The following is a 12,815-nucleotide window of genomic DNA, read 5'->3' on the forward strand; positions in this document are numbered from 1 at the left end:
CGCGCCAAGAGCGGAGGCCGCTCGCTCCGAGCCGGGCCGTCCGGTCCTCCCGCGCCGCCCCAGCCGGAGCCAGCCCGAGGCCGGAAGTCGCGGCCCGTGGCGGAAGGGGCGTGGCCGGAACTCTCGCGGGACCGCGCCACGTCGCGGGAGGCTGTGGCGGCTCGGAGTCCGGGCTGGGTCGGCGCGATGGCGGACTGGGGTCGGGGTGAGCGCGGGAGAGCGGAGCCGGACGGCGCGGGGCCGCCGAGACCGACCGCTGTCCGCAGGAGCCCGCCCGTGGTGGCCTCGCGGGGAGCCCCTGGGGGGCGGGCGGGTCCGCGGGGCGGCGCGGTCTTGGCGCCCAGAGTCCCGCCGCCGCCGCCGCGCCCGCGGGGCCGCTCTGCTCCGGGCTCGACGGCACGTCCCCGCGGCCGGACCCTGGGGTGGGGGCGCACCCAAGTCCTTTCCTGGGGGAGCCCCGTTCTCACGGCGCAGGGGTGCCGATGGCGGCTCGCTGCGCTCTGACCACTGGGGAGGCGTGAGCGCAGAGCGGCCGGTAGGACGTCAGCGCGCTTCCCTTTGGGGTCGGGACGCCTTCCCAGGGCTGCAGCCCCGCCATGGGGTCACATTGAGACGTTCGGTTCTCGGCAGCTTTGGGGAGTGGTTTTCACACACCTGGTGCGGTGGTCATTGCGAATCGCCTGGCTGGCCCCAGTGGTGGGCCCTGTCTAAGCAGGCAGCGTGCGCACACACGGCCCCCGTGTCGGCTGCAGGGCGGGCAGGCCCAGGCCCGGACCTCGAGATGGACAACAGCCCCCTTCTGTGGTTGGGGGGTACTGCTCAGTTTTCTCTTTGGTTACTTCCCCTTTTCCAGGATCCCGTTTACAGCTGACCCCTGCGGGGGTGTTCCTACTGTCCCCGGGTGCTCTTCCTAAATCCTTCCTACATCCATAGCACAGTTTAGTGTTGATCTCTGAGAACAGGTCAGCATGACACCAATGGTGGCACCCTTAGGGAGGTAGTATAGTTCTGTCACGGTTTATCTGAAAGTGCCAGTTTGACTGAACTGCTTGGTGATGGACATTGTACATCCCATCCTGGACGTATACACAGGACGTATGTTCACTTGACAGGTGGTCATGCAGCCTGTCTCACGTGTGTGAAGTCCTGGGTTAGGGCTGGACCTGCTTGGCAGGCACAGGTGTACGCAGTCCCCCCCAGATGTAAGACTCAGCCAGGTGGGGTTGTAGCGAGAGCTGAGAGGCCGCAAAGGGCTAAGGGCTGCGTGCAGGGGTCAGGGGCTCATGATTGGTCACGCCTCTTCAGCCTCTCTCTCCTTGTAGCTCAGAGCTCCGGCGCCGTGGAGGAGATTCTAGACCAGGAGAACCTGCGGATGGCCAACAGCCTGGCCTCCAAGGTCACCAGGCTCAAATCGGTCAGTAGTGGTCCACTCTGGCCTCCAGCCGGCCCCCTGCAGCGGGGACGAGAGGGGGCAGAGGCCTGGCAGGGTTTCACGTTCTTCCCACCTGGGTGAGGCCCAGGTGACACGTGGGCCTGATCCCTGGGGGCAGCATGGTGTTTGGCAGAGTTGTCGTGGGGGGGTTAGGCGCCGTCCAGTGTGTGCTCTGGCCCGACACTGCTCCCCTGTGCTCCGACCAGCTCGCCCTGGACATCGATAGGGACACGGAGGACCAGAACCGGTACCTGGATAGCATGGTAAGGTCTGCGATGTGCACGAGTGTTTCGGTCAGCTCTTCCCTGCCTGCGGTGCAGGCCCCAACCCGGGTCGTGGAGGCTCCTCCCTGTGTGACCGCAGGGGTTCCTCCCTCAGGACACGGACTTCACGAGCATGACGGGCCTGCTCACGGGCAGCGTGAAGCGCTTCTCCACAATGGCGCGGTCTGGGCGAGACCACCGAAAGCTTCTGTGTGGTGTGGCCGTGAGCCTGGTCGTCATCTTCTTCATCCTCTCCTACCTCCTGTCGAGGGCAAGGACGTGAGCCACGGAGCGCTGGCTGCTCTGGGTGCCCAGGGCGGCCAGGGTCTTCCCCTGCCCGGTGTCCTGGGCTCCAGAGGACCTCCTACAAAATACCCCTTTGAAATGACGATCGTGGCTTAGGAATCTTCTTCCTGTGCGGCTGGGAGACTGCCGTCTCTGACTGCTGGCTGGTGCCGTGTGTGCAGCAGCCCTGGGTGCTTGAGGCGCCTGTTGCCGTGTCTGAGCAGAGCAGCTGGAAGTCGGGGACATGGCCTTCCACAGCCCTGAGGGCTTTGAGATCTCAAGGCTCCTCTGCCCCACCTTGTCTGAGTAAGGCCGCGTGTGGTCTCTGAGGTGACTGCACCTGTCACGGGGCGGGGGTGAGGCGCCATCATCTCCACCCGAGTGTCAGCCCGGGGATGGCAGTTCCTCCTGGCCAGGGGTGCCGAGACTGGTGGGCCAGTGCTGAGGGCCCACCGCTCGGCCTCTGCCTGCCGTCCAGCCCCACGGCTGAAGCCAGGCATCTGGGGAAGGGGTGGGGTGGGGTAGTGGATGAAGGAGTGGACTACAGTCCTGGCTGCAGGCCCTGGGCCCGGATCCTTTCGGATCTTGCAGCCATTTATCCAAGAGCAGAAACCCACATTTTCTCAGCATTGAGGATCTACCCAAAGATACCTTTTCTGGAGATCAGATCACTAGAAACCGGTCCTTGTGGTTCAGACTCAGGCAGTGTGTGTGTCGTGGGGGCTTCTGTGCAAGGGCTCCCTTCGTAGGACCCGTGGGTCACTTTTCCAAGTGAGGAGGGGAGAGACAGACTCCCGTATGTGCCCCGACCAGGATCCACTTGGCAACCCCCATCTGGGGCCAATGCTCTGCCCATCTTGGGCCATGATCACAACCGAGCTATTTCTAGCGCCTGAGGTAGAGGTTCCATGGAGCCATCCATGGCGCCCAGGGCTGATGCCCTTGAACCAGTCGAGCCATGGCTGTGGGAGAAGTGGTGAAGGGGTGGAGAAGCAGATGGTCGCTTCTGTGTGCCCTGACCAGGAATCAAACCTGGGACATCCACAGGCCAGGCCGACATTTACCACTGACCTAACCGTCCAGGGCCTTTGAGGGTCACTGGGCAGTTTCCTGTCCATCAAGCCAGACCCTTCCTCCCACAGGGAGTCTTCCTTTGCTGTGAGAGAGCTCTGAGCCAGCCCCTCATCCCTAGTTTCTGCAGACTGTCCACTCCAACTGCCTGTCCCTGAGCCGTAACTGCCCACTTGGCCAGCCCCACGTGCACACAGAGCAGACCCAGGTCAGCAGTTTCTCATCGCACAGTGAGAACTCGGTGCCCTTGTCTTCACATAGAAGCACTTGTCATTGGCTCTGTCCATCCTCTGCCTTCCTGGACATTCCCCTTCACTGCCTGTGGACTGTGGGCTCATCCTCTCCCTGCCCGCATGGCTACTCCATATGTGGTCTTGTCCGTGGGCCTGTCAGCTCCTGCCTTGCTCTGGCCTTGAGCCCTGGACGCCTGTCTTCATGTTGCTGTGGTTGCTGATCTGCCCCTGCATCTTCGGGGCTGCCTCCCCTCTGACAGTGCAGCCAGCTGCCCGCTTCCCGCTGACCCTGCCCACCTCTGCTCATCTCAGACTAACCCTCACCATGGGGTTTGTCCACGGTTCTCACACTGCACACATCTGGTCACGGCAAACGCCTGGATCCGAGCTCCACGTCTCCCAGCCCTCCCTGGGCTCGCAGCGATGACCTCACGCCCTGAGAACACAGCTGGGCTATGGCATCAGGTGGCTGTGCCCCTCGTGTCTGGTGCAGAGTAGGTGTGAGGTTTGCGTTTCGGCCTGGCCTTCGGAACTGCTTTCTGGGTCTGATTCGTCTGGGTGCCGTTCATGCCCACCGGTCTCCACGGCCCCTTGCAGCTTCCAGCCATTGGGGGCCTGGGGCTCAGTTCCTGTCTGGGTTACTTTTTGCCTGTTCCTCCTGTGTTAGGATGCGTTCCATGGAGGGCGTAGGGTGCCTAAGTCAGAGCTGGGTGTCCTGCTCGGGTCACCCTCCTGCTCAGCCCTGCAGGTGGGAAGGGTTTGCCAACACTCACCCCTGAGACCAGTCTGTGTCCCGGGGGGACACACTGCCAGGCTCTATCCCAGGACCAAGAACAAGACATTAAACTATAAAAATCTGGAATAAATAGCTTCTTTATGTCCCTGGGGGCTTGGCTTGAGAGGGACGTGTGGGGAACTTGCGGGCTGGACCGGCTCCCTCCCCTCCTTCCCTGTCGTTCTCCCAGGCCCCTTGCCTCACTCACTCGTTCTCTCTGGTGGCATTCTCTGCCCACGTTCCTGAGACTCACGTGGGGTTGAGGAGGGAGGGCATTAGCTCTCAGGGGTTAACTGAGTGAACATGAGTGAGGCGCTTAGGGTGAAGACAGGACACGGCCCTGTGCTTGCCTCCTTGTCTGTGACTTGTCACCGATCACCTTAAAACTTAGCTTCTTATTTATTGATTTTTTTTAGAGAGAGAGGAGTGAGAGAGAGAGACAGAGAGAGAGAGAAGGGGGAGGAGCAGGAAGCATCAACTCCCATATGTGCCTTGACCAGGCAAGCCCAAGGTTTCGAACCGGCGACCTCAGTGTTCCAGAAAAACTTAGCTTCTTATATTGCAGCCATGATTTACGTCCCACAGGGACTGTTTGGAACTTAAGATAGGACGTCAAGGCCTCACCGGTGAGATAGCCTGGGTTGCCATCACCTGAAGCCCCAGCCCCCCAGTCCCCGTCAGTGCCCGGTGTGAGCTGAGGGCCAGCTGGCCCGGCTGCAGGAGTGCTGCCCCAGGCTTTGTGCTAGCTGGTGCTGGTGCTGAAGGTGGGCTCGGTTGGGTGGGGGTCCAGGCAGAAGCTGCTCCTCTGTGCATTATGTGGCCTGGCCCCGGAGTCACCTGTCTTCACTTGGTTCAGGGTGGTCACAGGCTCTAGTCAAAATTTGAGGGGAGGGATGCAGACCCCTTTCTCTTAGAGGGGGAGGGTCACATGGGAGGGACAGGTGCAGGGGTGACGACAGCACAACAAGGAGGGCTGGGCTCCAAGCAGAATCGGGGCAGGCGGCATCCACGCTCCCACGCCCTCCGCCTGCTCAGACCACAGACAGGTAAGCTTGACCGTCCCACCCACAGACGAGCCCATCACTATTGGAATCATGATTTATTAAACGTGGGTACAGCAGGGAAGCAGGTTAGCGAATGGAGAAGTAGCACAGAGAAAACATCAGAGTTGTCAGAATAGCAGGCCTGGCTCTGCAGGACCCGGTGGCCCAGCCCAGCTGGCGGAGGAGTGTCCTGAGCCCAGGGACCGGGGTGCCTGTGGGATGTGACGTGCTGGGCTCGGGGTGCTGGTGGGCTGGGGGCCAGGGCTATTCCACATGCACAACCAGGGGTGTCATGTAGTCGGAATGTTTGATGCCAAAGGTGACGATGGGGGCACAGTGCTTGGTCACTGTCACCTGGAAGAGGAGAGGCTGTGAGAGGAGACAGCACCCGCCCTCGCCCCACAGGCCCTGCCATCACAGGCTAGGGCTGCTGAGGGCTCCACTGTCCTTGCTGAGCCCCAGGCCAGGATGCCCAGCGTGAGGGCCACACTGCCAGCTTTAACCATCTTGGTGTGTGGAGAGCCCTCAGTGGCATTGACTGTCACCAATGTTGGGACACAGCCTGCCAGCTGGGAAGAAGTGCCAGGTGCCGAAATGCACCATGTTCTTAGGGTGTGTGGCCACTGGGACCCCTGCAGGCTCGCAAGCCCTTCCTGACTCCATGCCTTCTGGGCCGTCACCCCTGTCCCCACCCCCTTGTCACTGTACCCCCCTGCTTCCAAGACCTTCTCAGGGCTGTGGGCTCCTGGTCCTGGTTTGAGGGTCTTGTCTCCTGGGGGCTCCACTCGGGCAGCTATGGTGTACTGTGGGGCCTTGAGCTTGGTCAGCTGCATGTCAGTCTGATGGTAGGCCGCAGGACCTGGCGTCTGGGGGGCAAAGAGGCTCAGACAGACTTGGCCTGCCAGGGCATGTGATCCCAGAGGTCAAGGGGCCAGCTGGGGAGGCTGGGTTTCAGGCCATGAGTCACTGTGCCTCTGTCAGGGGCCCTTCTGTCTCCAAACAGTTCCCCACACTGGGACCCCGTCTGTGGAATGTCACCCTTGACTTCAGCTGCGTGGCACCTGCAGTGTGTGGCAGCCACGTGACACCCCAGTGTGTGGCAGCCCCGGGCTGATCCCCTTGTGAGCGGGTGAGAAGCCTCTTCCAGACTGGCATGCTGTCCCTTGGGCCGGAGGGCCGTGGGCAGAGCTGGACGGGCGGGGGTAACGGTGCCTTCAAGCCCTGGCCTGTGCCCACACAGGGCCTGTTTCTGGTGCCCACACAGGGCCTGTTCTGGTGTCGCATCTGGTGTCCTCCCCAGCTGTCGGGGCTCGTGTCCCCTCTCCCTGTTGTCCTGCACACAGCCCTGGGCTGCCACGCAGAGGTCTGTGGACCACTTCCTGCACAGCCCTCCTCAGCACTCGAATGTGACCCAGGCCCGTGGCAGGAACCCAGGGATGCAGAGCTGAGGGGCCTTATGAGGACTGGGTCAGGCTGCTGGGTCCTGGGTTCTGGGGGAGGGACCAGACAGGCCAAGTCCCTGGGGGTAAGCTCTGCCCTGCTGGGCACCCCTTGCCTTGTGCAGGTCGTCACTGAAGCCGCCCAGTTTGCTGCGGCCCTTGATGGAGAAGGAGGGCTGGCAGACCTTGCTGACGGTGTGGGCCCCCATCACCATGGGCAGCATGTAGGCGGCGGGGCCTGCAGGGCACAGCAGCGCTGAGTCCCAGGCCAGGCAGCCTCCTGTCTGGAGTCCCTGCTGGCTCCTTCCCTGGGGCTCTCCGCCTCCAGACACCAGGCCGCCCACCTCGCCTGCCCCACCGATCCCCGCCCGGTCAGCCACGGGCTGTCGGACTGGCTGCAGACCTGGGGTGCTGTCCACTCGGAAGGTCTTGGTCCGTGCAGAAATGGAGTGGCTGGGTGCCGAGTCGAACACATGCTTGGCGGACTTCTCTGGAAAGTAGTCGCCTGCCGAGGAGGAGCAGAGGGGGTTCTGGGGCCCAGGGCCCTCCTGCAGATGCCTGGCCAGCTCGGGAGCCTCAAGGGGAACCCCGACAGTGTGGTGCTGGTCTCTGGGCCCCAGTATGGAGGGTGACGGAGACCAGTCAGGGTGTCCAGAGGGAAACGCTGTGTGTGTGTGTGTGTGTGTGTGTGTGTCTGGGCCCCAGTATGGAGGGTGACGGAGACCAGTCAGGGTGTCCAGAGGGAAACGCTGTGTGTGTGTGTGTGTGTGTGTGTCTCTGGGCCCCAGTATGGAGGGTGATGGAGACCAGTCAGGGTGTCCAGAGGGAAACGCTGTGTGTGTGTGTGTGTGTGTGTGTGTGTGTCTGTCTCTGGGCCCCAGTATGGAGGGTGACGGAGACCAGTCAGGGTGTCCAGAGGGAAACGCTGTGTGTGTGTGTGTCTGTGTGTGTCTGTGTGTGTGTGTGTGTGTGTGTGTGTCTCTGGGCCCCAGTATGGAGGGTGACGGAGACCAGTCAGGGTGTCCAGAGGGAAACGCTGTGTGTGTGTGTGTGGGGGGGTCTCTGGGCCCCAATATGGAGGGTGACGGAGACCAGTCAGGGTGTCCAGAGGGAAACGCTGTGTGTGTGTGTGTGTGTGTGTGTCTCTGGGCCCCAGTATGGAGGGTGATGGAGACCAGTCAGGGTGTCCAGAGGGAAACGCTGTGTGTGTGTGTGGGGGGTAAGGCCCAGTTGTCTCAGAGGGGCCCCTGGGTCAGCAGCCAGCAGCCCCTCTGCCCTGGCCCGGTGGCTGCCCCCTTCAAGAAGAAAGAGACCAGGAGGACACGGGTGCCTGTGATCCCGCACGGCTCGGCTCAGTGCAGCGGCCACCACAGGCTTGGGCCGAGCTAAGGCTGCACCCCTGTCACTCACAGGGACCGGGGGTCCGCGTGGTCTTGGTGTGGTAGCGCCCCAGGATGGTGAATGCGGGGCCCAGGTCCTTGCCGGTCCTCAGGATCTTGGGGTTCACGCTGTAGCGAGGCCCCGGGGAGCAGTTCTCTGCCAGGAGCATGGGGGCCCCGCGGAAACTGAAGGCCGGCGCACACAACTTGGTGGGAGTGTGCTTCACGAAACCTGTGGGGCGGGGGCTCTCAGCAGTCTGGAACCAGACCCCAATCTTCTCCCCACCCTATTGACCCCAGAGGAGTTGCTGCTGGCAGCCGGGGTGAGCCCCATGCCTGCGCATACAGCCCCAGGCCCACCCACCCCCAGACCCTCCCCGGCTTCCAGGCACCTACCTGTGGTAGGTGGGATCAGGTACTTGGGTCCAGGGCTGCTGTAGAGGGCCATGATGGGCCCCCTGGGGCGATGGGGCCTCCAGGCTCCCACCCACACTTCCTCTACCATGGCCGGCTCTGGCTGTGGATGAGACAGTGAGCAAGGGCTGGGAGACCCCGGCCCCACCCCTCCCTGCCTCTGCCCCCACGGATGGTCAGGACTGCAGAACACCCGCTCCTCAGCGGGCTCACACGCTGGGGCCAAGGTCTGAGGGCAGCGGAAGCTTCTGTGTGGAGTAGTGGGCTTGCTCTGCCCTCTCCAGTGCCCAAGGCAGCAGCGTCAGACCCTCGGGAACAAGCCCAGACTAGCTCTCTGCTCCAGGCCTCGCTGACACCCATCATGGCTCTAGGAGGTTCTGCCCGCTCAGTGCTGGGCAGGAGCAGGGGGCAGGGGTGGGAGGCTTCTCGCCTGAGGCGGTGCTGGCCCTCTGGAGTGGCCCTTACCGCTCTGGTCCAGGTGTGTCCAGAGCAACCAAGGACCGAGCCTCAGAGGTGGTCCTTGGTGTCGGGGATTTCCCAGAAAAGAAGTGGAGAGGAGGGCCTCTACCCGCCTTGCCTCTCCCACCCGGGTGGGCTTTGAGAGCTGGGGAGGGTCCTGGCCCCTGAGCTCTAGAATGTGGCTCTGTGGGACGGTGGGTTCTAGATCATCGTCTGTGTGATGGAGACAATGGCCTCTCCCAGAGGGCCAGGACCTCCCATGGGAGTCCCAGAGGGACTCCCACCCGTGCCAGTCAGGGCTCCGGTCTCAGGACTTTGTTCTGCTCCTCGCTGCAGGAAACAGTCCGGGAAGGGGGCAGTGAGGCCACAGGGCCCAGATCCAGGTTGCCAAAGAGCCAGGCAGTGAGGGGCCGAGCTGAGCCCTCTGAGCCTTGCCCCCGGCGGAGTGCTGAGCAGGAAGTATCTCCTCCAGAGAAAGGAGAGAGTCCCGGGGCTGGGGTGAGTGTGGAGCCTGCACCGGTTCGGGGCAGGTGAGAGCTGGAGGGAGTGGGTGCAGCCCCTCTCTAGACCCTGCTCTGTCTTCTGCACCGCGGCTGGCCAGCTGCTCCCTCGGACTCTGTCTGCACCAGCAGGTGCAGGTCCTCTTTACTTCCTCAGGGTTCCTCTGGGGGCTCTGGCTTGAGTGTCCCCCGGACTCCCTCGTGAGAGAGCTCGCTCTCAACCCCTGGACCGGTGCCTTCTGTGTACTGTGTGTATTTACTGCCTGGAACAGAGCACCCTTCAGCCTGGCCTCCCCGCCTGCCCACTTCCTCTTTGGGGGGCTCTCTGCCCTCCCTGCTCTGAGCCCGTTCCCCCTCCACCCGCGACTGAACACCTTCTCCTGTCCGGGGTCTCCCTGCCTGTCAGTCTTGCTCCGCCCATCGGCCTCTACGGGAGTCAGACTGGGTTCCTGTGGGTGGGTCCGCCCTCTGTGTGGGAAGTTACACGTGCGTGCTTCATGCGTGTGGCCCTGCGTATGTGCTGTTGGGTGTGCATGTAGTTCGCTGAGTGTGGGAAGAGGCCGGGGCCAGAGTCTGAGCGGCAGGGGCTTTATTGATTGAACGGTTGAGGATACATTCGAGCAAGCTGAGCGGCCGTGGGGGTGTGGCCAGGACTGCCTGTGTAGCAGGCCCTCTAGTTGCTTGTAGCCACATCTGGAGCCTGTCACTTGCTGTCCTGATCGCCCAGCACTTCCACCTGGAAAGCAGAAACAGGTGGGGTCCCATCCATCATGATCAATAACTAGAGAGCCACAGCTCTATCAGAAAGACAGGCCCAGGCCACCCTCTGGGGGGACGGTGGGCTCTGGCACATGGCAGCTAGTTCCCTCCTAGAAGCTGGGAAAGCAGTGTGTGTGTGTGTGTAGTGTGTGTGTAGCGTGTGTAGTGTGTGTGTAGCGTGTGTAGTGTGTGTGTAGTGTGTGTGTAGCGTGTGTAGTGTGTGTGTAGTGTGTGTAGCGTGTGTAGCGTGTGTATGTGTGTAGTGTGTGTATGTAGTGTGTGTGGTGTGTGTGGTGTGTGTGGTGTGTGTGTGTAGTGTGTGTGTGGTGTGTAGCGTGTGTGTAGCGTGTGTGTAGTGTGTATGTAGCGTGTGTGTAGCGTGTGTGTAGCGTGTGTGTGGTGTGTAGCGTGTGTGTAGTGTGTGTGTAGTGTGTGTGTGTAGTGTCTGTAGTGTGTGTAGCGTGTGTATGTGTGTAGTGTATGTAATGTGTGTGTGGTGTGTGTGGTGTGTGTAGCGTGTGTGTGTAGTGTGTGTGTGGTGTGTGTAGTGTGTGTGTGGTGTGTGTGGTGTGTGTAGTGTGTGTAGTGTGTGTGTAGCGTGTGTAGTGTGTGTGTGGTGTGTGTAGTGTGTGTAGTGTGTGTATGTAGTGTGTGTAGTGTGTGTGGTGTGTGTAGCGTGTGTAGTGTGTGTATGTGTGTAGTGTATGTAGTGTGTGTGTGGTGTGTGTAGTGTGTGGTGTGTGTAGTGTGTGTGTGTGGTGTGTAGCGTGTGTGTAGTGTGTGTAGTGTGTGTGTAGCATGTGTAGTGTGTGTGTAGCGTGTGTAGTGTGTGTGTAGCGTGTGTAGCGTGTGTAGTGTGTGTATGTGTGTAGTGTGTGTATGTAGTGTGTGTGGTGTGTGTGGTGTGTGTGGTGTGTGTGTGTAGTGTGTGTGTGGTGTGTAGCGTGTGTGTAGTGTGTGTGTGGTGTGTAGCGTGTGTGTAGTGTGTGTGTAGTGTGTGTGTGTAGTGTCTGTAGTGTGTGTAGTGTGTGTGTGTAGTGTGTGTGTGCGCACTGAGGGCTGCTGCTGGGGCAGGTTGGGGCGTCTGGGGGGTACAGGGCCTGGGGGCAGGGCTGTGGGGAGTGGGGTGCCCCCCCAGACAGTACCAGCAAGTCGACCAGGTCTGCCTTGTGCTTGGGCTGGAGGCCGTCTATGCAGGACTTGACCGAGGTTATGGCCGCTTTGGCATCTGCACTGACGTCGTACTTGCTGAGGGGCCCCACGTAGAGCTCTTCTGGGGACCCCACCAGCAGCGTTTGTAGGAAGTCCATGAAAAACTCATTGTTGTCCTCCCCTGCAGCCAGCCCTGTGTGGTGGGGCAAGATGATGCCGGGGCGGGAGGGAAGTCCAGCCCAGCCCCTGACCTCCCACATCTCCAAACTCCCTGGTCTCCAGACGTTCCCCAACAGTGCCCACCTCACCTGCCCCCACCTTCCTCCACACCCCCAAATCCGCCTGCCACCCGAACCTCAGCTTTGCTCACTCCCTGTTCCCTGGGTCACGAGGCAGGAAGGTCAAACCCCTGCTGCAGGGTCCCCTCCCGTGTGTGTGAGGTTGGCTGGCCTGGGGCTGGGAGGGTCAGGTCAGGCTGGGCTGGTTCGGGGACTGGAGTGGGCAGCGGCTGGAGGTGGGCACCGCCGACTGTAAGGGGCCCAGCACCTGGACTTCCAGCTTCCTAGGTGGGGGTCCCTGCCCACCTCCCACAGTGGAATGTCTGGAAGCACCTGCCGTGCAGACTCACCGCAGGCGCAGAGCCAGGTGACAGCCACCAGCAGGAAGGAGCTGCTCCCCTTCATGGCAGACAGCGGGGTTCCCGGGGAGCCGCCTCAGCCGGCTTTATGTCTGCCAGCGGAGGCACCTCGCTGGGGGCGGGCCGACCTGCCCTTCAGGGCCTGACCAGCGAGAGCACAGGTGGGGCAGCGAAGGCGTGTCCTTCCTCTCGTCCTCCGGTGGGTGTGAGCAGCCACACGCCTGGGTGCTGTGTGAGCAGCCACACGCCTGGGTGCTGTGTGAGCCGTGTTTCGCGAAAGGTTTGGGCATGAGTGGACATAGGTGAGGGGTGATGTGAGCCCGGTCAGTGAGCAAGAATGGTGGGGGCTGGAGCCAAGGGTCTCTGGCCCAGGCTCAGAGCGGCAGCCTCTGGGTTGGTCCTGGGTCTGTCTTTGGGGGCAGTTCCCCTGCACTGGACAGGTCGGTGTCTGGCTCAGAGCCCAGGGACTCGGGCTGGCGGCTCCGCGGCAGCAGAGGGAGGGCTTTCTGGGGTTTCCTGGTGCATCTGGGCGTGGGAGATGGGCTCAGGGTCGCAGGAGGCCTGCGCTGGGCAGCAGCGTGTGGGAGGTGGGCTCAGGGTCGCAGGAGGCCTGCGCTGGGCAGCAGCGTGTGGGAGGTGGCTCAGGGTCGCAGGAGGCCTGCGCTGGGCAGCAGCGTGTGGGAGGTGGGCTCAGGGTCGCAGGAGGCCTGCGCTGGGCAGCAGCGTGTGGGAGGTGGGCTCAGGGTCGCAGGAGGCCTGCGCTGGGCAGCAGCGTGCAGGGGACGGAGGCGGACCAGAGAGGGACAGGGGCGCGGAGTGAAGGGGCTTGAGGGCTGAAGGGGTTGCCGTGTTCCTGCTGCGGGTCAGGAGGGACCACAGATGAGCCAGAGCTTCTTCCTGTGGCCAGGCTAGCCCAGGGAGGACTAGGGTCTGGGGGAGAAAGTCACAACCACCTGGACCCCCAGCCAGCTGCC

General features: G+C 62.1%; 3 protein-coding genes across 4 annotated transcripts; 1 reads left to right on the forward strand and 2 right to left on the reverse strand.

Moving 5' to 3' along the window:
* Positions 1-119: 119 nt before the first annotated feature.
* LOC136319134 (BET1-like protein) lies at positions 120-4,140 on the forward strand. The gene is made up of 4 exons (XM_066252517.1): positions 120-205; positions 1,323-1,414; positions 1,639-1,695; positions 1,811-4,140. The coding sequence occupies exons 1-4, from the start codon at positions 187-189 to the stop codon at positions 1,976-1,978; spliced, it is 336 nt and encodes a 111-aa protein (XP_066108614.1). The 5' UTR covers positions 120-186; the 3' UTR covers positions 1,979-4,140.
* A 1,166-nt stretch (positions 4,141-5,306) lies between these two features.
* Positions 5,307-8,425, reverse strand: LOC136320951 (ciliary microtubule associated protein 1A). Of its 2 annotated transcripts, XM_066254097.1 has the most exons (6): positions 8,317-8,425; positions 7,952-8,152; positions 6,945-7,046; positions 6,658-6,779; positions 5,828-5,968; positions 5,307-5,456 (listed from the first exon to the last, which is right to left on the reverse strand). In XM_066254097.1, the coding sequence occupies exons 1-6, from the start codon at positions 8,423-8,425 to the stop codon at positions 5,367-5,369; spliced, it is 765 nt and encodes a 254-aa protein (XP_066110194.1). In that variant the 3' UTR covers positions 5,307-5,366. The 2 variants fall into 2 exon arrangements, with proteins under 2 accessions (XP_066110194.1, XP_066110196.1); XM_066254099.1 differs by lacking the exon at positions 5,828-5,968.
* A 1,442-nt stretch (positions 8,426-9,867) lies between these two features.
* LOC136320952 (secretoglobin family 1C member 1-like) lies at positions 9,868-11,902 on the reverse strand. The gene is made up of 3 exons (XM_066254100.1): positions 11,833-11,902; positions 11,198-11,397; positions 9,868-10,029 (listed from the first exon to the last, which is right to left on the reverse strand). Exons 1-3 carry the CDS (start codon positions 11,885-11,887, stop codon positions 9,997-9,999), a joined length of 288 nt encoding a protein of 95 aa, XP_066110197.1. The 5' UTR covers positions 11,888-11,902; the 3' UTR covers positions 9,868-9,996.
* Between the last annotated feature and the right edge of the window lie 913 nt (positions 11,903-12,815).

This window comes from Saccopteryx bilineata, chromosome 1 (assembly GCF_036850765.1).
Source record: "Saccopteryx bilineata isolate mSacBil1 chromosome 1, mSacBil1_pri_phased_curated, whole genome shotgun sequence".
Taxonomy (NCBI): Eukaryota; Metazoa; Chordata; class Mammalia; order Chiroptera; family Emballonuridae; genus Saccopteryx; species Saccopteryx bilineata.

Coding starts and splice junctions, on each gene's coding strand:
- LOC136319134 (XM_066252517.1), top strand. Junction 1,415..1,638: donor AGGTCACCAGGCTCAAATCG/GTCAGTAGTGGT, acceptor TGCTCCGACCAG/CTCGCCCTGGACATCGATAG. Junction 1,696..1,810: donor ACCGGTACCTGGATAGCATG/GTAAGGTCTGCG, acceptor TTCCTCCCTCAG/GACACGGACTTCACGAGCAT.
- LOC136320951 (XM_066254097.1), bottom strand. CDS start 8,425: ATGGTAGAGGAAGTGTGGGTGGGAGCCTGGAGGCCCCATCGCCCCAGG. Junction 7,047..7,951: donor CACGCGGACCCCCGGTCCCT/GTGAGTGACAGG, acceptor CCTCCTCGGCAG/GCGACTACTTTCCAGAGAAG. Junction 6,780..6,944: donor CCGAGTGGACAGCACCCCAG/GTCTGCAGCCAG, acceptor TGTGCCCTGCAG/GCCCCGCCGCCTACATGCTG.
- LOC136320952 (XM_066254100.1), bottom strand. CDS start 11,887: ATGAAGGGGAGCAGCTCCTTCCTGCTGGTGGCTGTCACCTGGCTCTGC. Junction 11,398..11,832: donor CACCTGGCTCTGCGCCTGCG/GTGAGTCTGCAC, acceptor CCCACCACACAG/GGCTGGCTGCAGGGGAGGAC. Junction 10,030..11,197: donor CAGACCTGGTCGACTTGCTG/GTACTGTCTGGG, acceptor TCTGCTTTCCAG/GTGGAAGTGCTGGGCGATCA.